The 23,939-nt window shown below is 43.0% G+C and overlaps 1 protein-coding gene across 1 annotated transcript; it reads right to left on the bottom strand.

Moving 5' to 3' along the window:
* Window positions 1-4,783: 4,783 nt before the first annotated feature.
* BPIFB6 (BPI fold containing family B member 6) lies at window positions 4,784-23,168 on the bottom strand. The gene is made up of 15 exons (XM_020990815.1): window positions 23,069-23,168; window positions 21,167-21,266; window positions 20,594-20,698; window positions 18,996-19,145; window positions 18,254-18,317; window positions 17,609-17,669; window positions 17,095-17,186; window positions 14,426-14,602; window positions 13,972-14,025; window positions 12,728-12,898; window positions 11,393-11,460; window positions 10,559-10,604; window positions 6,887-6,950; window positions 6,083-6,159; window positions 4,784-4,895 (listed from the first exon to the last, which is right to left on the bottom strand). Exons 1-15 carry the CDS (start codon window positions 23,166-23,168, stop codon window positions 4,863-4,865), a joined length of 1,362 nt encoding a protein of 453 aa, XP_020846474.1. The 3' UTR covers window positions 4,784-4,862.
* Between the last annotated feature and the right edge of the window lie 771 nt (window positions 23,169-23,939).

Below are 23,939 nucleotides of genomic sequence, written 5' to 3'. Positions count from 1 at the left end.
GAAAAATCCAGGCAACATGTAAAAAAACAAAAGATACAAAAAAAAAATTTAAGTAAGCAGAAATAACAATGAGCCAGCCTGGTTCCATCAAGAACAAGTCATTCCAGATTAACCTCATTTCCTTTTTTGGCAGGGTTACTTGATTAGTTAACGAGGTAGATATAGCTTACCCAGATCTTAGCAAAGTATTTGACAAATCTCAAATTATTCTTATGGGGAAAAAGGAAAGAGGCAGGCTGGATGGTAATAGAATCACATGGATTTGGAGCTGCTTAAATCTTTTTATCCAAAGAGTAGTCATTAATGGTTCGATGTCATCTTAGAAGGAGATCTCCACTATAGGACCCTGTGGATTGGTTATTAGCCAAGTGCTATTTAACACTTTGGTCAATCACTGGGATAAAATCATAGATTCGTACTTATAAAATTTGCAGACACAAAGCTAGGAAAGATAGCAACACACTGAATGACAGATTCAGGCTCCAAAAATATCTTGGCACTCTAGAATATTGGACTAAATCAAATAAAGTGAAATCTGATGGAGATGCTTGTAGTCTGACACTAGAGATCAAAAACATTGCCTTCCCAGTGCAAGATGGGAGAGGCTTGGCTAGATAGCAATACTTCTGAGAATTTTAATAGATTGCTACACTTGAACTTGCATTGTTGTTGTTGTTACTATTATTATTATGTAACTATTAATTATATATTATATAATATTTGATATAATATATTATTTACTGTTAATATAGTAATGTTATATTAATTTATTGACATATATATTGTTGACATATATTATATGGGAGAAAATGTTATTTTTGCTATAATATCACATATTATTATATGGAACATATATGGAAGTATATACTATATATTATTAATATATATTATATGGGAGAAAATATTATTTTTATTATACTATTGCATATTATGATCATTATTATATGGAAGGGGTAAGCTAATGTAAGCATAGGCAGCGTTAAGAAAGTCATAATGCCAGAGCAAAGGATGTGACTGTCATAGGATCCTAGTATTTCAAGCTAGAAAGGGTCTTAGAAGCTATTTAGTCCAACACGCTCATTTTATAGATGAGGAAACTGAGGTTCAAAAATATTTAGTGACTTGCCCAAGGACACATAAGCAGCAAACAATGGAGCCATTTTATAAATAAGAAAATTGAAGCTTCACGGCCTTAAGTGACTGGGCCATAATCACACAACTAGAAAATGTTGGAGCTGGGAGTCAAATCTCCTTAGTCTGCCGGCTCCAAGTACAAAGATATACGTCTGTGTCTGTGCATGGGTATAGGGATTTCCCCCCTTCCTCCACCACATAAGACATTTATATGTGTGTACAGATATATGAGTACGTGTAGATGTGCACATAATGCATGGATGCATATATATGCAAATGTGTGAATAGGTATAGAAATGGATGGTTGTGTCTACATCAATAGGTATGTGTATATGAATGTGTTTTTATGCTTACATTTGGATCTCTTAAAGTGTGCACCTGAGGACAAATACCTGCATCTATATGTGTATTGTGTTATACCTATGTGTGCATGTCAATGTACATGTTGATGTAAGTACAGATATGCATTTGCCTGTGTGTTTTTTTCTGTGTTAAGTTTGTGAATCTTCATATACCAATGGGGGTGGGGATAGGGTTGTGTGGGCATGTGTGTATGTGTGTATGTGTAATGGGCCTGGGGGCTAGGAGTAGAGGTGGTCAGATGACCAGACCCAAAGAATTGTTGGCCAAAGTAAATGACACCTTTGTGTTTGAGCTGAGCACTATAGGTAAGACTGGCTCTCAGACATGGGCCCCTTGCCCACAGACCCAGCTGTGTTCCCCTTCTTTCCCTGCCTGTCCTGGAGTAACCACCAGAGGAAGATCAGGGTCTCTTGATCACAGTTTGGGGCCAAAAGCCATGGTAGCAAAAGCAATGGGGAGTGAGGGGGAAGTGGATTCAGACCTCATTAGGACCATAGCTTCTCTCATCCACATTTGGAGGGAGGAGATTAGCATCACCCAAACCCTGAGTTTAATCTTTGTCTTTAATCTTTTAATCTTTAATTGTTCCCTGCAATCCCACTGTGGTGTCTTCTACAGAGAAAGCTAGGCTCTAAGAAGGGACAATGGTACCATTATGAAAAGCTTGGCATTTGGCCCAGCACTGAACAAATCGCCTTGATAAAGCTGGAGCCAGCATTGAGGAAATGTACCAGAGTTAATCCCAAGGAAGCAACTGGATGAATGAAGCCCTACAGCCAGGAACACAGAGCCAAAATAAACCCAGACCCACCAGAGCACATGATCCCTCACTCAGATGGCTTAGCCTGAGCCCACTTGAGTGCTGGGCTCAGAACATGAATATGATGGCCTTGCAGACAGCAGCAACAACAGCACAGTGATTCAAAGAGAGCCCAGAGCCTGGAAGTCAGAGGACGAGGCTTTGAATGGACTCATACACTAACTCAGTGTGGTCTTGAGCAAGTCATTACCCATCTCTGAGCCTTATTTTTCTCTTCTGTTAAGTGGCAATCATAATCTCTGCACTACCTACCTCACAGCGCTATTAGAAAGAGAACACTTTGGAATTCTCCAAGGACTATAGTAATATGTTGTTGTTGGTGATGATGTTATTATTACTTTTACTTGGAGAGAGCCTTGGCCTGGGAGTCAGGTATTAGTTCTGCCACTTATTCTATGTGCTCTTAGATAAATTTCTCTTCCCCTCTCTGGGCCTCAGTTTTCCCATTTATAAAGTGGGAGGATTTTACTAGATGGCCTCTAGTATACTTTCAGCTCTGATATTCTATGGTCTACAGTACCTCTAGCTCTGATAGCATATGTTCTAATTCCTTTCCATATCAGATATCCTATACCCATTCAAGCAGGGGCATACACAAAGTTAGAGAGAAAGGAAAATAGGAGCATGTTAGAAGCAAGATCAGGAGTCCATTCTACTTGGAGGAGAAAAGCTCCCAAACGCTGCCCTATTGTCTCTCTGGCCTCCAGTAGAGTTTTCCAAGACAAAACAGCCAGCGTTCTCTCCTTTATGTCATGACAGCTCTACAGAGCCTCAGGGTCCTCATCTGTGACGTGCCTAATGCATCCTGCAGGCCCTATATCTGTAGATTCATAGGTCCTTGGCAATCATTTATTGCACAGAGTTCTTAACCTTTTGTGTATTATGGACAATCTGGTGAAGCCTACAGACTCTTTCTTATAATAATGGGGGGGGGGCTTAATTCATGACTGAAGAAAATGCTAGATTTCAGTTAAAAGTCAGTGTAAATAAAGACACTTTTTTTCATATCTAAGTTCATGGATCCATGGAAATCTAATCATAGATCGGGGAGAGGAATCCATGGACTCCAATTTAATCTAGGCCAATATCCTCATTTTATAGAGAAGGAAAAGGAAATTGTCTAATGTCCAAAGTCAGAATGCAAATCCAGGTTTTCTAATTTCCAACCCAAGGTTTTTTTTTTCCATTGTATCTCATACATGACTTTTATGAGGATGAAATGAAATTATGTATATAAAATAGCACCATATAACTCTTGGTGCTGACATTCAAAGCCTTCCATGATTCATCACCAAGATACCTTTCCAGCCTTATCTCACACTTTTCACCTTCAGATGTTCTGCATTCTAATCAAAATGGACTAATCTCCATCTCCATCCTCTTTCTGCTCAATGCCATGTCCCCTAGTGGAGTAGACCCTCCCATCATCTCTACCAGTGGAAGCCCCTACCTTCCTCCCTTCCTTCAAGGCCTAAATCAGGAGCCAGAGCCCCACCCTGATCCATTGCCCCCTTCTCACCCTGGGCTGAGGTAAAAGTGATCTCTCCCTCTTCAATTATCCCAGGTATCTCTGCCTGGATCTTTCCTTTACACTTTTCTCTCTGTCTAATTTGTATCATGGGTATCTATGATGTGAATTTCCCCTTCCCTCATTAGACTGTAAGCCCCTCCCCCACTGAATCTGTATAGTCCATTGATATCACTGGGTTCAGTCTCAGGGCCATACACAAAATACGTACTTAGTCACTGCTCAATGAATGAATGAATGAACAAATGAATGAATGCAGATGTCACCTATTTTCATTGTTACTATTGTTACTAATAATGATTGAGGGTGGACAACTGGACAGTGAAAAAAATGAGTGATCAGTGAGGGGCCATTATAGAAAATTCTCCCTCATAGTGACTTGAAGTGCAATGAGGTTAGACAAGACACCCTCTGAGGTTCTTTCCAACTGGGAGTCACTATGGATCTGCCTGCTTTTGACCACATCCAGCTGGGGAGGAAGTGGGGGATGCTGTTGACTTTTGCTTTCTACCATCTCTACCCCTCTCTCTGTCCTTCCCTTACCCTGTTTCACTCCCCACTTACCATCACCCCTAATACAAGCACTGCCAATCACCCACTGCCAACTCCTACTGTCCAGTGTCTCTCCTTCAATGCCATATGCTATATCCCCAGGGTTAGGGCAGTATATTGGCCTAGGGGCTTGGGTTTCAGGTCACATGGGCAGTGTGACTTGGCAAGGGTCAAGCAGTGAGGAAGTGGCAGAGTTGGACCTACAACCCAGTCTCTGAAATGGTCATGTGGAGAGGGGGAGAGAAGGGTAGATTTGCTGCAAGCAAAGATGTCAGTCAGATTCCAGTGAAGCCATTTATCCTGGTTATTGAGATAGGCCACAGGCAAAGCCCTTTCCCTCTCCTTATCTGAGGAAAAACATTCACAAGCAAAATGTAAAAGGCTGGAGTCTGGAAGAGGGGTGAACTCTCGGCTCTCTTGACTTTAGGCAGGTACCCTGGGCAATAAGACAGCTCCTCCTCTCCCCTAGGATGTCCGCAGGTCCACCACCAGGGCGTTCTGACAGAAAAGAGAAGAAATAGAAACTCAAGTAAGAAGGGCCTCTTTGGCTAAATTTCTGTGGAGATGGGTGCTTGGGATGGGGTTCATTCCACCCGCTAGGGGACCTGCCACCTGCTATGGGACCTGTGCTCAAGAAAGCAGTGGGGCCTTGCTTTGGGGGTCCTGGGGACAGGGTGGAAGAAGGGAATAAGAAGGGCCTGGACTCCCACCATCTGGCCCAGGGCATCTCGGAATAAACAGAGAAGGAGTTGAGTCTCACACATACACACACACACACACACACACACACACACACACACACACACACACCCTTCTGCCCCAGCCTCTGGGAATGGCCTGGTTGGCTCGATGGCAGGTGTCTAAGCTGGACACCATAATCCACTAAGAAGAGAGGAAGGGTGTACAAAGAGGAAGATTTCTGTTCAGCTAGGCAGTCTGTTTCTAGAGCAATCGACCCACAATCTTTCCCTGCCCTCTTAGGATTTCATTCAGACCCTACAAAACAAAGAACCAGAGCCTAGGGGCTCAGAGTCACATGCTTAAGCAACCCTGAGATTTATCTTAGTGTCTGTGGGCTTTCTGTAAAGGCTACTCTCATTTTTCTGCTCCTGGCTCTGTCTCTAACTTGCTACGTGATCTTAGGCAAGTTACCTCCTTTCTATGAAGCTTCAATATCTTCTCTGAAAAAAAAAAACCAGGAATAATAATACCTGACCTGGTTCCTTTGCACAAAGCAATGTGTGAACTAGAAGCACGGAAAGAGGGAACCACTGATATTTCTGGGACCAGGATTATCCATGGCATTTTTAATCAGTGCCTTAGCCAATCACAGATATCACCTCTAGCTTCCTCTGGTTCAGGGAGATAGTATGGAACTGTGGAAAGACTCCAGGCCCCTTGGCCATCAGAGGAAAAGCCAGAAAGAGGCATCAAGAAGGAAGGTGACTTCCCCGAAGTCAAACAACCAGAGCTAGGACTTCAAGCTAGGCCTGATTCCTAGGTGGTGCTTCATTCCCTAGGCAAAACGCTGCTCTTTAGTCTGGGTAGGGGTTATAGTGGGCTGGGGAGGGGAAGGGAGTTTGAAACTTGTCTTCTCTTTGTGTCAGTCCAGACCTCTTAGCTCCCCCCACCCCTCAACTTTAGAGATAAGGCAGACAGGAAGCAGAAAGGGCCCTAACCCATACCTCCACAATGGCCAGCTCTGATTGGCCATACTTCGTGCCTAGGAAGTCTGGAAGCGGGAACCCAACTTCGAGCGCACCTGAAAAAAGTCAAGAAGACACTATCAGCAGGGGCCAAAACTAGGAATGAATTAGGGAGAAAAGGAGAGACATCTTAGGGTATGGGATGAAGTCAAGGAGATTCAACATCTCTATAGCATTTAAAGCTCATAAAATTTAGAATTTTGAACTGGAAGGAAATTCAGAGGTCATCCAATCCTCCATTTTACAGATGAGGAAACTGAGGCCCAGACAGTTTAAGTAATTTGACCAAGATCATGCCACTAGTAAAGATCTGAGATAGGATTTGAACCCATGTCTTTCTGACTCCAACTCCAATACTCTGACCTCTGTACCACAATACCTTACAAAGCATTTTTCTCCTGACAACTTTATGATGTAGGTGGGATGAGTATTATCATCCCCATTTTGCAGATGGGGAAACTGAGGTTTTAGGAGATTTAGGTCATGCCAAGGTCACACAGCCTTATGTATCCCAACTAATACGGGCTCCTGAATTCCAGTCCAGAGTTCTTGCTGCTGTCATTGTCTCTGGGTGTGATGTTCAAGATGCTAAGACCAAGACTGGATTCCCCAGCAGCTTATCATTGCTCCTACCCCTACTCATCTTGTCACATTCAAACACAATGAACAGGCAAGACCTTTAACCAAAGTAACACCTCCACTGCCCAGGGTCTCTGCCTGCCCTCTCCCCACCGAATTAGTCAGCTGCCCCATGGGAAAAGCAAAATGCCTTTTGGCCCTCACCATTGATGACTGGTACATAAGCCTCTTGGAGTAAACTAGTTAAAAAAATTTTCAGCTTTTTCTCCTGCAAGAAACAAACATAGGGTATCAGAAAACTATGGCTTTGAAAATAAAGTGTCAGAGGGACGAGAGATCTTAGAAATAGCTTAGTGAAACTTTCTCATTTTATAGATAAGAAACCTGGGACTCTTCCCCATTTTCTATTGGCCATACCCCCGTACAAAGGATGGAGGTACAGCCTGGTCTTCATTCTAGATACCCAATCCCAGAAGGTAATAGAACAGAGACCTTGATTGGATTGAGCCCTGGGAGGAAGAAGGTGAAGGCTCTCTGAATATTACAGGGCCCTGAGACCTTTTGGAAAACTGAGGACCAGGACAAGGCTGCACTGCTCTGGGGTCCTAGGGCTTTGCAAGAAGGTGGTCCCCTCCACAGGAAGCCCTGCTCTCATCAACGAGGGCTTACCCTTGTTTGCCTGAGCTGCCATGAAGTTCATGAAAACAAAGTATCACAGATTCAGCACAGAAAGGGTCCCTTAGAGGTCATTTTGTCCAATCTTCTTGTTTTACAGAAGAGGAAACTAAGGCCCAAATAACCCTGCCCAAGGTTACATGGGTAGTATGGGCCAGAGCCAACATTCAGACCCATGTCTGCTGACTGCATCTCCAGTGGTTTTGTCCACTGTACCAGGTGCAGTTAGCACCTTGAGTACTGCCATGGCTCTGTATGTTAATGTTAGAGGAGTACCCCACACTCCACAAACCCAATTAATGTAACTAACAAGATCCTCTACACCAGAAGTCTTTAACCGGAGGTCTGACAATTTATTGTTGTTGTTTTTTTAATATTTTAATGACTGTATTTCAAAATAATTGGTTTCTTTATAATCCTATGTATGAAAAAAATCCTATGTATTTTATTTTATGCATATGAAACTATTGTTCTGAGAAGAAGGCCATACGCTTTATGAGACTTGCCAACCGGGCCCATGAAACAAGAAATGTTAAGAATCCCTGATTCACGCCCTGACTCCTTTATCAGGGAGAATACCTCTTTGCCTGAGCATTTTATTAGTTCCATGCACTGGGATTGAGGAGTTGGGAATATCTCCCTTACACTAGCAAGAACAGACGTGGCTCATCTACCCCTGGATGGGCTGACGGTAGCATCTCCCACAAGCCAGTAGGTAGATATCTCTTCCAAAAAGCCAGCAAGAAGTAAGAGGATTGCATCTACTGCTGGTTATTACCCACTGTCTCAGCATGCTAACCTTCTCAGAAGATGGAGGGGAAGGACCCTCTTGTTTGACATAGTAAGGGTTTGGCCAGATCCTACCACTTTAGGGAACAAATTGACATTTGTATGGTGACTTAAAGCTGCTAGGGCTGCTGAGAGGGGGAGAAAGAGAGAGGGGATGGTTGGGAGAGCTCGTTCCTTCTTCCCTGGTGAAATAAGTGCTGAGCCGCTGGTTTGGGATGGGGTCATCCTGTCTGCAGTGTGTCCTGCAGAGTGGGGTCCTATTTGCATACCCAGAATGTTCTCCCTTCTCTACTCTACCTACTGACCTCCCTGGCTTTCTCTAAGTCCCAACTAAAATCCCATCTTTTACTGCAAGCCTTCCCCAACCCATTTTTATTCTAGTGCCTTCCCTCTGTTGATTGTTTCCTATTTATCCAGTATATAACTTGTTTTGTATATATTTGTTTGCATATCATCTCTCTCATTAGATTGTAAGGTCCTTGAGGGCAGGGACTATCTTTTGACTCTACTTGTATACTCAGCTCTTAGCACAGTGCCTGGCATATAGTGAGTGCTTAATAAATGTTTATTAGTTGATTGATTAGGAGTTAGAAGTCCCTACAAGTAGTTCTAGATATATAAAACCACCAGTAGGTCAGTGTTTTGAGACAAGAATAGGCTATAGATTTCTGCCTTTGCCCACAAACAGAGTGTTAGCCATGGTAACAAGAGCTGGTCACTAATGTCATTAGTTCATGAAACCCAGGTACTCAGTACTAAGGAAGTCGAGGTTTTGTGCCAATTGTTTCACAGCTATTCATCTTATCCCTCTCTTCCTCTTCACCAAAAGAAAAAAAAGAAAGAAAGAAAAAAGCCTCAGGGATGTTGAACACAGAGAAAAATGGGAAGTGCTGTTGTCATGCATCTGATTCACAACCTAACCCTTCCCTTTCTCATGACAGCAGGGAGTCAATAGAGTTCACTAACACCTGGCTAGACCCGATCTAGTGGTGTAGTCTGACCACTTGTCTCTGCTTTGGCACAACAGGCTATTATTCTATCAAGCATGTCAGCAGAAACCAATGCAAAATGAAATGAGCCAAAGCAGGAAAACAATACATACAATGACAAGAATGTAAATGGAAGGAAAAACATTGAAACCATATGCTATGTAATTATAATGACCAAATGTGACCCCGAAAAAGAAACAGAAGAATGTAATTCTTTCTCTTCTTTGTACAGGTGAGCAACTCTGGGATGTAGAATGTTGCACGTTGTCAAATCAAGTCAAGCATTGATTAAGTACCTACTTTATGCCAAGAACTATGCTAGGCACTGTCAAACTCAGTTGATGCATTGATTAGTTTTGATGAATTGATTTCTTTTCTGTTTGGTTTTTTTTTTTTAGTCTGTGTTATAAGGAATGACTCTCTAGAGGATTAGAAGAGGAGGAGGAAAAGGAAGAGGAAACATGTGTGTGTGTGTGTGTGTGTGTGTGTGTGTATGAAAGAAAATTAAGGTGATATGAAAACAAGAGATGATGCAAAATTTTAAAATAAAAACATGTCAGATTTGTTCCATGGTCAGGATATTCCCAGGAATAGGGAACGTGGGAAATTCACTACCTGCTATTGAACAATTTGTAGAAAGACTTCTATCTCCTCATACAAGAGCCCCTTTGAGTCTGGGTCCAGGGAACTAAGTCTCATCTATGTGATACTGGGAAAAGGGGGACATCTCCTAAGGAGAGCCATGAGTCTATGAAGAGGAGGGAACCAGAAGAGGGAACTGTTATAAAGCACTCAGATTAATTAAAGGTATTCAGCACTGCTGAAATCCAACTCTAGACTACACCAGGTTAGCTCTTGTCTAACAGCCATCCTGTCACCTCCTATTTTTTTATTACTTACTGGTAATAACCCAGGAAGAATTAAGGTCCCCCACAGATTCTATTCCCAGGCAACTTGTAAACATGTACCACTGTTTATAAGGTACTAGGCATGTGTACAGGAGCGGGTCAGGGGACTTAAGGAAGAGTGCAGGTGGCTTCATGACAACCTATCCCCACTACTACTTAGTTACTGTTTCTACTTTCTGGACCCTTCTTGTCATTAACCAAGTTGGAACAAAGTCATCCCTATGAGTTTCTCATGGCTACATGGTATCCAATAATAATAAAAAGCTTTAACATTTGTGAAGTGCTTTAAATATGTTATATCATTGGAGTCTCACAACTCCGCAAATTAGATGCTACTGTCAGGATTATCCTCATTGTACAGAGAAATTGAGTGATTTGTTCATAGTCACCTAAGCTGGTATTAGAAGCAAGATTTGAATACAGGTCTTCCTCACTCCCACTCCAATATGCTCTCCGTCATACCACATCACCTCCCCCATATAAAGCAAGATAAGATAGAAGTTTTGTGCATTCACCTTAAAGGGTCTAATGGAAGAAGACACCACAGAAAGGTCCAGCAATCTGCAGAGAAGAAAGAGGAGCCAGTCAGAGGTAGAAAAGGGAGATTTGGGCAGCCTGGGAGACAAGGACATCTGTTTCAGGAAAAAAAGGCTAAAACATGGCAGGAGGATGGGAAGACCCATTCTAAGGTTCAGGCTGGGAGGGCTCCTACTAATAAGAAGCCTGAACTGGAAAGATATCAAGGCTGATAGCGTTCTGTTCTATGTCCTCCTATAACCACACATTCTACAGCCATGGTCATGAGGCCATTTGCTCTTTAGGGGCAAAGGATTGCATCTTCTCTTCTTCCTGAATGTGTCTCTCCACCTTCCACCAGGAACGACTTGGGTAGGATAGGCTTAACCTACCCAGGATGCTCGGTGCTGATTCTTTTTATTGTCTCATTTTCTTTCCCCTGTGAAGCAACATTCTGTGTGTATACCTCAGTGTAACATTATATCTGAGTGCGGCGTGTGTGATCATAAGCTATGTATCATGCACTTCATGTATACCATGTGTATATTTCGTGTACATCTTGGGTGAGTGTATATTACATATATATAGCCTCCAGAGTGTCATGTAAATGTGTTCATTTCACATGTGTGTCATATAACATGTGAGGTGGCATATCCGTATGCTTAGTATGTCAGATAATAGTGTGTTCTTTGAGTGAGTGAATATTATACATTTCATAGACAAATGTGTTCTGTGGGCATGTCATGGGTGAGTGTCATATAACTTGTAACATTTGTCCATGTGCGTATTTGCCAAAGAGGATGCCCTTGCCCCAGTGAGTGATCCTTACTTACTTGTTCATGGATGTGACCATGTGCACCTTGTCTTCACTCAATGAGTACTGAATGTCCAGGCTGAAACGCTACCAGTGGCAAAGAATAGGAAGTTAGTCCAAGAGCACAGCACTTTTCAAACACATAAACCTTTCAGATATGTGTTCAAATATACCTTCCTCCAGATTCTTAACTCCAATAGACAGAACCAGCCTTCAGCTAAGGACATATGCTTCAGGATCTCCCCCCTCCCATTTTCCAGGAGCAAAGATATGGGGAGGCAGCAAGTAGGGAGGAAAGAGGTGACTCTTAAGTTAGAGCTAACAAAGACCTAAGGCCCATCTGCACACAATTTGTTCATTTTGTCACACCTTTCTTATCAGTCTCCGGGGACCTTCTTTCCCATTTCTATTAACTACTTCCCATTTCTACTAAGCTACTTTTCTCTGACTGCTCAATCCCTACAAAATAGTCTAGAATGTTCATTTTAATCAATGAAACAAGGATAAAAATGTTTGGGAGAGGGATGGGAAACACACAATATGGTTTGCCTTGGTCCTGTCAATAAGGATGAATTCAAATCATAGATCTGTAGAACATCAGAGCTAGAAGAGACTTTAGAAACCATCCAACCCAACCATTTCCTGCTCTTTGTCTGTTCAAGTCCAAGATCAAATAAGATCATCACCCATTTTCCCAGTCCCCATACCCTCAGCCCCATGATCTCACCAGTTAAGGATTTCATCTCTATGGTTCCTTATGCCTTGCAAAGCAGCTAGCACAATTCTGGGTAGTTTCTAAATATTTTTCAAATAATAGAGTGATCTTTATCTCTCTTGAACTCTGCGTCTATACCATGGCCAACTCAGTCTGGTTGCCCACTCATCAAATCTCTAGTCCCCTGGACTGGGGCCTCTGAGGACATCTCATCCAACATCTATATCCCTTTTCTGTTTCCTCTACAATTTCCCCCACAAGGGGTCATCCAGACTCTCCATAAAAACCTCCAGTGATAGGGAACTGATCACTACCTACCAAGGCAACCACTCCATTGTTGGATAGGTTGAATTTTTAGGAAGTTCTTCCTAATGTCAAGTTAAAATCTGCCTCCTTATCACTTTCACCAACTAATCCTAGTTCTGCCTTCTAGGACCAAGTGGACCAAGTCTAATCTCTCTCCTCTATGAGAGTCTTTTAGATATCTGAAGGTGCCAATCATATTTTCTCACATGGAGCCATCAAGACAATTAAATCAGATCATATAATCAGTTCCCCAATAATTGCCCTCTAGCAAGCTGACCAATCACAAAGATAGACAGGCCCTGTTAGTGAAAGAGAAATTGTTTGAATACTCACAATTTCTAGAACAAACATGGAGGAAGGACCTGACTTGGGAGGAATAGCGAACATCTCTATTGTGCCATGGAGGTGCAGCTGGCTCTTGCCTGGTTTCATGATGTCTTTTGGGGGCTTACTGATTCTGATTTGGGTCATCAAAGGCAGTGATTTGCGATAAGCCTTACCAACCTGTAGGAATTGGAGATATTCTCTTCAAGACAAATTCTGTGGCTGTCAGTCTCATTAGAAGTAGAGTAAAATTTCTCATCACTGTTTTTATATTGGACAAAGGAAGTGTATATATTTTTTTGTTTCTCCTTGTATGCAGGCACCAGAAAATGGAGAAAATGTTTCCGTTACTTTTCCACAGTCACGTTCTATAAAACCACCTCCGGCCACCTTTTCCAAATAAGACATAGACAGTAAGTTGGTACTTTGACAGTCCATTCACTTCTGATGCACCATTGCTTTCTCTTGGACCAAAGGGACAACAGAGAATGCTATTGATCTGTTGGTCCAACAGCACCAATAAACTGGTGGTAGAACAAGTGTGATAAATGAATTTGAGAAAAATTCAGTGTGCTGGGGTGATATTTCACCTAAAATTTTTTAGCTTGCTGATTTAAAAAAAAACACCCCTCCTCACATCTCCTAGAAATTAAAAAAAAAAACACCTATTAACAAAAGGATTTTCATCTTATTCCATTTGATTCTGTATTATGGCAACTCTCTTGGCAGCTTGGCCCTGGGAATGTGCTTATAGCATTTCAAGTTTAATCTCAGGCATAAAATGTCCTCACCAGCCCCCTTCTTGGCACTCTTGCCACAGCCACAGCAGCACCATTTCCTCCACAAGGCAGGGGGAAGGGCACAAAGGAGGTAGCGTGGCATGATAGAAGGATAGCTTTTAAGCCAGAAAAAAACAGGTTCAAATCTTGGTTCTCATATTTACTATGTTTGAGTCATTTAACCTGACTCTCATTTTCCTCATCTGTAAGAGGACTGAGTAAGCTGTTCTGCTAAGGTTCCTTCAAGTTCTCAATCTGTAGTTCTCTGACCTCTCTAGGTCTCTCTTTGCTCATATATAGAATTGGAATGCTAATAATGTCTGTACTACTTAGCTCGAGGAGTTGTGGTCAAGAAAACGCTTTAGAAAACCTAGAGGAAAGTGAACTACGAAGGACAGTTTTGTGGGAAAACGGGCAGTGATTCTTTTTCCATTTGGCCCAATCTAGGGGGTCAGAGCCAGGAAAATGACTTACCCGAGGCACAAAGCGAGATAGTGTTTTGGTCGTATGTGGGGGGAGCTTGCCAATCTGTAAAACAAAAATAAAATCTCAATTTGACAAATCTTTATGACATACCATCTATGAATACTGTATTCAGCACTGAAGAATAAAAAGATGAAGAAGCCAGGGTCCCAACCCTCAGAAAATTCAGTCAAACAGGAGAACGAATGACTGTCACTAAAGGTGGAGGGAACCCCAATAGGCATGGACCACAAGGCCCTAGACCAGGGGTGAGGAACCTGTGGCCTGCTAGGTCTTTGACTGTGGTCTTCTGACTGAGTCCAAGTTTTACTGAACAAATCTTTTAATTAAAAGTTACACGTACCCCTCCCCCACCCTAGATCCTTTACACTGAAAGGAAAGCAGACTCCCAATTGTGGCCAGGAGGAGGGCCAGGATCATGGTGAGAGAGTAGAAAGTGACTCACGGTTTTGCCTTTGATATCCACATCAAAATATTTCTGTAGGAGGGTGAACTCAGCAGTGAAGAATGCTGCAGAGAGTACCAGCTGGGATGAACCATCTGGGTAGTCTTCTGGGGCTGTGATAGCAGCTCCATCTTCAGGCAGAGCAATGGTATCACCCTCTTCTCGCTGGACTACAGGCTATACAGTTGGGTATGGGATACATGGACATTCATTCACCCTCAAGAATAATTAACTCTTGTTTCTCAATTATACACACTGACGCTAAGGACAGCTAGGTGGCACCATAGTGCACAGAGTGCCAAGCCTAGAGTGAGGAAGACTCCTCTTCCTGGGTTCAAATCTAGCCTCAGACAAGCCAGCCTCAGAGACTAGCCTCAGAGAAATGGCAAACACTCCAGTGTCTTTGCCAAGAAAACCCCAAAATGGGGTCAGAAAGAAACAGATACAAGTGAAACAACTGATGCTACATACCAAATCATTAGGAAGTCTTTGAATACTAAAATTATAACATTCAAGAGCTCTTTAGCTTTAGAGATGGAAGGGACCTCATTCCAGTCAAGGAAACCTAGGCTCCATAAAGCCAAGTGGCCTATCCAAGAGCATACAGGTAGCTAAATAGCTAGGTAGTAGGTACTACTTACAGATTGTAAGAGGCAGAGCCAGGAAGTAAACCCAGGTCCTGGGACTCTGTAGCCTCGCTGCCTCCATTTCTTCTCAGCCATACCTCTCAAATGTGCTATTTCATTGTCACAAGAGTCAGTGTGATACAGTGGAAAGAGTGTTAAGTTAGGAGTCAAGAGACATGGGTTCTAATTCTGGCTATACCTTTGAATTACTGTGTGACCCTGGGCAAGTCACTTCCTTTCCCAGGCATCAGCTTCTCCATTTGTGAAATGAGGAGGGGCAGCTAGGTGGTGCAGTGGATACAGCACTGGCCCTGGAGTCAGGAGGACCTGAGCTCAAATCTGGCTCAGACACTTGACACTGTGACTCTGGGCAAATCACTTAGCTATGATTGCCTCGCCAAAACAGAAAAGAAAAAAGACACGAGGAAGTTCATTTAGATGGTCTATAAGGTCCCTCTCAGCTCTGACATTATATGTTCTAAGATCCCTTCCAGATCTAATGTTATCATTATATGAATATTCCTCAAACCACACATGTGATAGCTAGAAGGAACATAACATTAATATTAATAGACTATTGATGTATTTTTCTCTTTTGGGGGGTTGAATTTGTGATTTCATTGGTATGGGGAACTTCCATGAGGAGACACTGAAAACACAGATCAGCAGCTGCTCTGTAACTTATGGTCTTAGAGAGCTGTCTGGCACTCTGAAAAGTTAAGTGACTTGCTCAGGGTCACATAGCCCATACATATCAAAAAGAGCACTTGAATCCTAGTCTTGCTGACTCCATAGGATCATAGAAACCTAGATCATAGAAGAACAGATCTAGGGCTGGAAGAAGTCAGAAGGTTTAGCCCACTCAGTTTGTAGGTAAGGAAACTGAGACCTAAAATGTATCTGGCCCAGACTGGCCTCGAGCCACACAGATAATAAGGTGAGATTCAAACCCAGGTCTTCTTATTTCCAGGTTTGGCTCTCTACCCATTATAGGAGGCTGCTTCCTGTTCATTTATGTCATATTACATACACCAATACTTCAGGGACACATGATTGCATTCATGTGAACATTTCCTTCACTGACGCTGATCCCTTTTTCCTCAAGTCTCCTCTAGGACCTGACAGTCAAGCCACAAGAATTGTTATGGCCAAATAACTCATTGCCCTTTGGCTGATTCTGCTGGCCTAGTGCCTGGATGGCAAGTACTCTGAGGTCCTCTACTTGAGGCCTTGCTAATCGGCTGGTAGATATTATGTTCCAGTGTCACAGGGCTTTTGAGGGTCCTGTGTCACTTTCCATGTCATGAAGAAGCATTAGAGGAGGGGAGGAAGCTCACATTCTACCACATCATTATTCTATTCATGATTTCTGTACAGCTATCACCCATTAATCTATTTGGTCTTTACAACAGCCCTGTGAGGTGGACAATGAGCTATTTTCCTCATTTTATAGATGAAGCAAAAAACTGAACTCAATAATTCTAAGTGCCCAAGACCTCAATCCTTTCTCATTCAGCCCCAGGGCAGAACTGCCATGAAAGTGATTGTTATAAAACAAGGGCTTTTAACCTAGGGTCAATAAACTTTTTTTAATATTTTAAGAACCACAATTTCAATGTTATAAGTTTCCTTTGTGATTCCATTTTATTTTATGCATTTAAAAACATCATTCTGAGAAGGGATCTCTAGGCCTCACCAGACTACCCTGGGTGCTGTGACCAAAAAAATTTTAAAAAAGATTAAGAATCCCAGTTCTAAAAGAAACCGTGATCATCTCTCTCCTTCCCTCTAGAATCCTCACATCATTTCTGTGTCTCACTGAGGTTGATACATGACAGGTAAAAATGTGATCTCTTAAAGCCAAAAGCTACCAAAGAGGCCTATTGGACATTCAGCACAGTATGGGGGATGCTCCATTAACTTATCCCATGCCAAAAAAGTTTTGTTCCCCTCCTCCATATCTACTAGTGCCCAGCTGTGGTTCTGGCCACAGAGTCCTATCCATCCAACTTAGAAAGGTCCCAGCCCCACTTAAGCACTTACACTGAAATCCACTTCGATGTAGCTTGCTGTGGTGGTTGGGGTGCCTGTAAGGATGTACTTGATGCTTCCTGCCTCACCCACAGGCATGGGGTCTGTGGGGGAGAGACACAGAATACACAGAGACCCCTGAATAAGGGATGTAGGGAACTGACTAAGTGTATGAGAGATAGCCCTGAGGTTGTCCAAATTTCACCAGTTGGTTCAGGGATGGGGCCATCATGAGGGAAAGGATCCACCAGCCCTCAAAGGTGTGAACACTTCCTTCAGGAACCAACCCAGCATAGGGTTAAAAAGCCATAGATTAGCTGTCCACAAAACCTAGCTTCTTGCCCTGACTCTTGCTATGTGACCTTAAGCAAGTCACTTTCATTCCTCAGACCTCATCGCGTTCCTCTATAAAACTAGAATTGAAATCAGTGACCCCTAAAATCCTTTCCACCTCTAATATTCTATGACTCCATTTCCCAGCTGGAGAATAATAATAATAATAACAACAACAACAACAACAACATACCCATGAGGTGAGTCCACTTCTGGTTCACATACTCAAGGACTGTATCTATTGCAGGACACATCTGGGAAAGAGAAAATAACTCAAGAGAAAGAATAGCCAGATCTCCTGTCATGGGCTAAAGGTGGTGGGATATTCACAAGTAACCCAGAGCCCTGCCCCAGAAGCCCAGGGACCTAATGCTCTGCCTTGTTCTAACATTAACATCCTCCAGAATTTGGAACATCTTTTCCACACTTTGGCCTTCAGTTTTCTCTTCTATAAGATGAAGGAATTATAATAGGTCAATGCTAACATCCTTTTCAGCTCTGAACCTACTTTCTACCCCTGCTTTCCACCTCTACGAATAATACTCAATTTAGTATTAGCATTGCTACTGAAAAAAGCACAACTTACTACCTTCTGGCTCTATTCACAATCTCAGTGACTCCCTAAATCAAAATTCCCTTCCCTGACCAACACTCCTCTTTACATGTTTTATTGTACAATTAGAATGCAAGTTTCTTGAGTGCAAAAAGTGTTTTACTTTTACACCTAGAATATAATAATGCCTGGCACATAGTAGGTGCTTCATAAATGCTGATTAATTGATGGATTGATTGCCAGGTCCAGGAAAACCCAGCGTAATAAGAACTCAAACTTACTCACCATGCCAGGGAGAACCTTCTTGAGTGTGCTGTCCAGGAACTTGTTGACTACTTTAGGAAGCATTCTAAACAGAGGCACAAGGACACCAATGGTTAAGAAAGAAAAGGATGGACAGAAGGTAAGGAAGATGGAGGAAAAGGAGGGCAGGAACAAGTAAAAGAATGAGTAAATAAGTGAGCATCAGCAAAAGAATGAATGAATAAGAGAAAAATGAATGGATGGAGTAAGTAAAGAGAGCAAGTGAATGAGTGAGTGAATAAACAAGTAAATGAATGTAGTGAGTAAGTGGCTGAAATTGTGAATGGATGGGTGAGCAATCCATCATTTTGACTGAATGAAAAAAAATGAACAGAAAATAAAAAGAAAGAGGGAGTATTAGTATACCATCGCCATGGAGGGGGAAGGGGGATAACACAGTAATAGGATTGTTGTTTATGTCTATTGAATATGAAAAATACCCTTTTCTGTGGTAAGAATAAAAAGTAGAATGGTTTATTGCTAACCTTAGGTCTCTAGGCCAAGGCAGAATGTGAGAAGGATGGTTGCAGATCTTTCTGCAAGTCCTTTGCTCCAGGCCCCAAAGAGAACCAAAGCTTAGTGCCAATGCAACAGACCCTGCTGGGGCCAGAAAGAGCTCAGAGCACCTGTGAATGCCGATTCCTTGGCCACAAAAGCAGCAAACCAAGGCCCCTGGCCCAAATCTCCAGAACAAGCCCGTGTCGACTGCTTCCTCAACACTCACTTGCTGGGCAGGTTGGTTTTGACGCTGACCAGAACGATCTGACATCCTTCACTCTGGAACATGGGCAGCCCTGTCGCCTCATCCTGCTGCAGCCGGTTAGTGGCTGTGATGTTCACAACCACAATGATTTCCATAGTGCCACCCATAAAGCTGAGGAGGGAAAGGATAGATTTCCTGAAATCATGTGCAGACACTGAATCTCCATCAAGCAGCCAAAATACTGGAATGTCAGACATGTAAGGGGCCTCTATCTAGTCAAACCTCTTCATGTTGTAGAGGAGGAAACTGAGGCCCAGACTGGTTAAGGGATTTGCCCAAAGTAATACAGCATGTCATGACAAAGCCAAGATTAAAACCCAGGGGTGACTCTCAGTTCAGGGTTGTTTTTTTTATTGTTCAGTCTTTTTCAGTCATGTCTGATTCTTCATGACCCCACTTGGGGTTTTCTCAGCAAAGACACTGGCATGTTTGCCATTTCCTTCTCTAGCTCATTGTATAGATGAGGAACTGAGACAAGCAGGGTTAAGTGACTTGCCCAGGGTCACACAGCTAGAAGTGTCTGAGGCCAGATTTGAACTCAGGAAGATTAATCTTCCTGACTCCAGGTCCAACACGCTATCCACTATGCCACCTAGCTGCCACTCCAATTCAGGGTAGTATCTATTATATATGGAAACATTTTTGATTGGGTTGTTTCTTTTTATAGTAGTCTTAAAAGTCAATCTGAATAATCCAGACACATCTGGAAGAGCATAAAGTTTAGGTAGATAAATTTGAATTCATTTCCAATGCCTGTAAGTGTGATGGAAACTACAGCTTTGAGGGGAGGTGATGGGATATATTAAAGATATGGTGTATCTAGAAGTTAGCTGTAAGATCTAGGCTCAGCTCTACCACCCACTTCTTGTATGGTCTGAGGGCAAATAGTTGAACTTTAGGGTGTTGCTATAAAATGGGAATGTAAATCTATAGTCCCCGGGGAAGGACTCCTAGAAAACATCTATTTCAACCCTTTTATTTAACAAGTGAGGTTCATAGAAAGTGATTTGCCCAGAGGTTATGCATGCAATGGCCACATGACAAAGCCAAGATGCAACCCCAGGTCTTTGGACCCCAGCTCTGGAGGCAGCATGATCTGGTGGGTAGGGCACCAGACTTGGAATCCAGAAGGCCTATGTTCAAATCCTACCCCCGACATTCACTAGTGGTGTGACCCACACACTTAATTTGTATGTGCAGTCTCCTCATCTGTAAAATGGAATAACTGGAAACCTAAGGCCACTTCTAGTTCTAAATCTATGAGCCTATGAGTCTTTCTATTATGTTATATAGCCATTATGCATGCACAATTTATACATACACAGATCCAGTTTCCTAATTTAATTCCTTCCATAAGACTGATCCTCTCTCCTATCATATGCCTATGTTCTACCCTGTAGGTCATGTAGCACTGTCCAGTGCTTCTACTTCTGCTCACAGGGTTTGCGTCCCACCTCTAAGTGACAGGTTCCATAAAGGCCTATGCAGTTTGAAGAGTTTCAGGCCCCTGAAGGAAAGGACAGCCTGTCAGGGAATGTGTCCCAGCTCCCACCACTCACCTCTTCCCTGTGATGGTGATCCTGGTAGACACACACTGGAAAATTCCCACCCCTGGCAGAAAGTCCAGTGTGATGATAGGAGGTGTGACTTCTTTTACCTTCATACTAGGAAGATGAGTGAGAAAGAGTGATATAAATGTCAACATACAAGAAAAAAAAAAACAAGGCTGAGTCTTAGGAGACCTGGATTCTAATTCAAGTTTTGCCACTGATTTACTGTGTGACCTTGGACAAGTCATTATTCCTCTCTTAGTTTGTGTTTCTGGCTCTGTGTAAATGAAGGGGATATATGCATCTAAGATCCTATTCAGCTCTGACATTCTATGTTCAATGTTCTAAGGTTCTATCTAGTTTTAAATTTCTATCTTCCATCTCCTAAGGTCCTTCCCAGCTCTGACATTCTGTGTTCTAAACTCTCCTTGAACCTTGCTGCCTCTCTCAGGACACTGGGAGATGACCATAGATCATTTTGATAGACCCCATCCTGCCCCAGAGCTCCTTCCCATTTCCCCGGACATCTTCACCCAAGTCCCATCCTCTTCCCCATTGCTCCACCCTTGTCCCAGCACTCACTCTGTCATGCTCTTAATCGACTTGACACCAGCCTGCTTCTGGCTAGCCATGGCTGCCATTTTTTCCAATATCTGGCTCTCAGTCATGGCATCCTTCACAGCTAGAAGAGGTCCCAGAGAGATAGCATTCAGTAAGATCTTGCTGTTTCTGGCCCTGAACCCCCAGTCACCCCAGAATGCCCTCCCCCATCCTTCATACATATCCAATCCAACCCATGCTTTATATTTCCACTCAAAGTCCTCTTTCTCTATGGAAGCAAAGGCCAAGTTTAATATAAGCCATAGGTCACACTTTTCCTGTTTACCCTGCAGCAGGCCTAAAGGAATGTCTGCCCTAATCACTAGGGGACTTTGTTGTTGTTAACCTTTTTATGGGTATGAGTCTTTCTCCATCAGATTGTGAGCTGTCCCCAGGTAGGACACCAGGCAGCAGTGTGGTAGAGTAGATAGCTTGCATTGGACTTAGAGTCGGGCTGACTTGGGTTCAAATCCTGCTTCAGACAGTCGTTAGTTGTGTAAATATGGACAAATCAATCAACATCTCTAACTGTCCAATGGCTTGTTGCAAGGTTCAAAGGAGATTATTTTTGTATGAAGCATTTTGCAAAATCAATATAAATATCGGCTACTCTCATTCTTTTCTCTCCTGAATATCACCACAGGGCAACCACATGATGCAATCTCCCTCAGTGTACACCTATCACTTCATTAAGTGACTGATGCATAAAAGAAGGGAAGTGACTGCTTTGGGGATCATCAAGGAATAAAGCCCACCCCTCCACCATCATCTATGCACAGCAGAACTTGCTTGGCTTGTTCTCTTTCACATTCTTCCCATTCGTCTCTTTTATTCTTCCTTTATCTATAGGAATACTGGAAATGAAGTCAAAGTCAATACAAAAAAAGTTCTCTGGGGGCAGCTAGGTAGAGCAGTGAATAGAGCACTGGCCCTGGAGTCGGGAGGACCTAAGTTCAAATCCGACCTCAGACACATAACACTTTCTAACTGTGTGACTCTGGGCAAGTCACTTAACTCCATTGCCTAACAAAAAAGAAAGTTCTCTGGCCATTGATATCTGATCCCTGCCAAGATGGACAACTAAACCTGGGCACATGCCTTGTCTTATAACCCTAGTCTTTGAACTAAGTCTAGCCCCTTTCCTAGGGACAGCCCAGAACTTATCTGCACTGAGCCCTGACCCCAAACCCAGAATAGTTTCTAATCTTGACCCTAGGTTGGACTCTGACCCTGGCACTAGGCTGAGGTCTAATCTTGAGCCAAGACTGAGCCCCTAACCCTAGCTCCTGTCCTAGACTGAGCTCAACCCCCACCCTTGACTGAGTCCTGATCTTGGCCCCAGCCTAAACCCTGACCCCAACTCTAACCCCAAATCAGCTACAGACTGAGTGACCTGACTCCAGACCCAAACTAACTGCTAACCCTGGTGATAAGCTGGGAATGAAAGACCGAGAATAAAGCAAGTATCTAGCGATTTAAAGTTCTAGCCAATGCCATCATAATGAGCTTTATGTATCGATAGAGTGGGTGGTTGTCTATTTGGGAGAATGTGAGAGACACCAGGAAGGCTCCCCATCCCTACCCCCTACCTCATATATCTCATCCTGACACCTGCCAAAGGTACAAAGGGAAACTATGTTATAGAATCCAAGACTAATTCCCTCTAGAAGGAGGCCCATCCTGAGCTTTTATCAGTCATTTATATTTCAACATAAATGAGTTTGTAAGAGACTTTTGTTTGTCCATGAGTTGTGCCTTTGGTGGGAAGAGAAAAAAAGGAAATCATGTAACCCAGGACACTTCAGAAGAACAACCTGGGGTATGCCACCATGGGGATCCCTACAGAATGAGGAGCAACTCACCTCAACCCAGATGTTCACTCACCTTTGTTCATGAACTCCATTCCCAGCTTCAGCAGAGCCCCTGGATCAGCCATCGAGGGCATTAGCAGTGCACATGAGACGAGGCAAAGAATCCTTAGCATGGTTGGATACCTGCAAACGAGATGGCTGCTGAGCCTAGATGTAAGGTCCTGGAGTTTGGCCCAGGCTGGCCCAGGAAATGTGGAACTACCCACCCTCAACCCAAGTTTCTCTCTTCAAACCATTTCCTACAGAATCCCAAGAGTCTTCAGAACCTTGCCAGCAATCCACCTCTGAATCTTGTGATCCCAAGTACTAACAGAGTACCCACTCTGGGGATGCTTTGTGACTAAGAGAATGACAAGGCCATTGACAGGAACAGGGAGGTTAAAAGAGATCACTTTTGGAAGAAGAGGATTAATACCATTGGGTTGCTCTCATTGTCTTCTCCTGGCACCTACAGGTAAGGGGGGATTGAAATTAGTCTTCTCATCTGGGCAACATGAAGTAAGTGACTCCACCTATAAATACCTCACGCCCATTCTCACCCACCATATAGGACTCCTTCTTCTAGAACATTGCTTTTGTATGCCATTCATTATACTTAGAGATCAGCTGTGGGTACATATCTACCCTCACCCCTGAAGCATTTGACTCTAACCCACATCTCAAACCCTATCTCCCAAGGCTATTGTTCCCCTATAGGACTTTTCATTCCAATCGGTCTGTGCTATACAATATCCCCTTGTATAATCCCCAAGTGAACTCACTCTTACCTGCCTTTGTTTATGCTGTTTCCTCTCTGCAGAATGCCTTCCTCACCTCTATCCCATCCTGCTTTTTTAGGTCCTATTCATCCCTCAAGACTTTCTTCATCTCCTTTAAAACGTCTC

The sequence above is a fragment of the Phascolarctos cinereus genome, unplaced genomic scaffold (genome assembly GCF_003287225.1).
Source record: "Phascolarctos cinereus isolate Bilbo 61053 unplaced genomic scaffold, phaCin_HiC Scaffold_2;HRSCAF=192, whole genome shotgun sequence".
NCBI lineage: Eukaryota > Metazoa > Chordata > Mammalia > Diprotodontia > Phascolarctidae > Phascolarctos > Phascolarctos cinereus.
This window is presented reverse-complemented; position numbering and strand designations above follow the sequence as displayed.

What these genes read in the sequence shown, in the direction of transcription:
- BPIFB6 (XM_020990815.1), bottom strand. Translation starts at nt 23,168, where the DNA reads ATGCTAAGGATTCTTTGCCTCGTCTCATGTGCACTGCTAATGCCCTCG. An exon ending in AAAACCAACCTGCCCAGCAA is followed by an intron (nt 18,318 to 18,995) that starts GTGAGTGTTGAG and finishes GCCTCTGTTTAG; the next exon opens with AATGCTTCCTAAAGTAGTCA. An exon ending in CTTCCATTAGACCCTTTAAG is followed by an intron (nt 6,951 to 10,558) that starts GTGAATGCACAA and finishes TGTTTCTTGCAG; the next exon opens with GAGAAAAAGCTGAAAATTTT.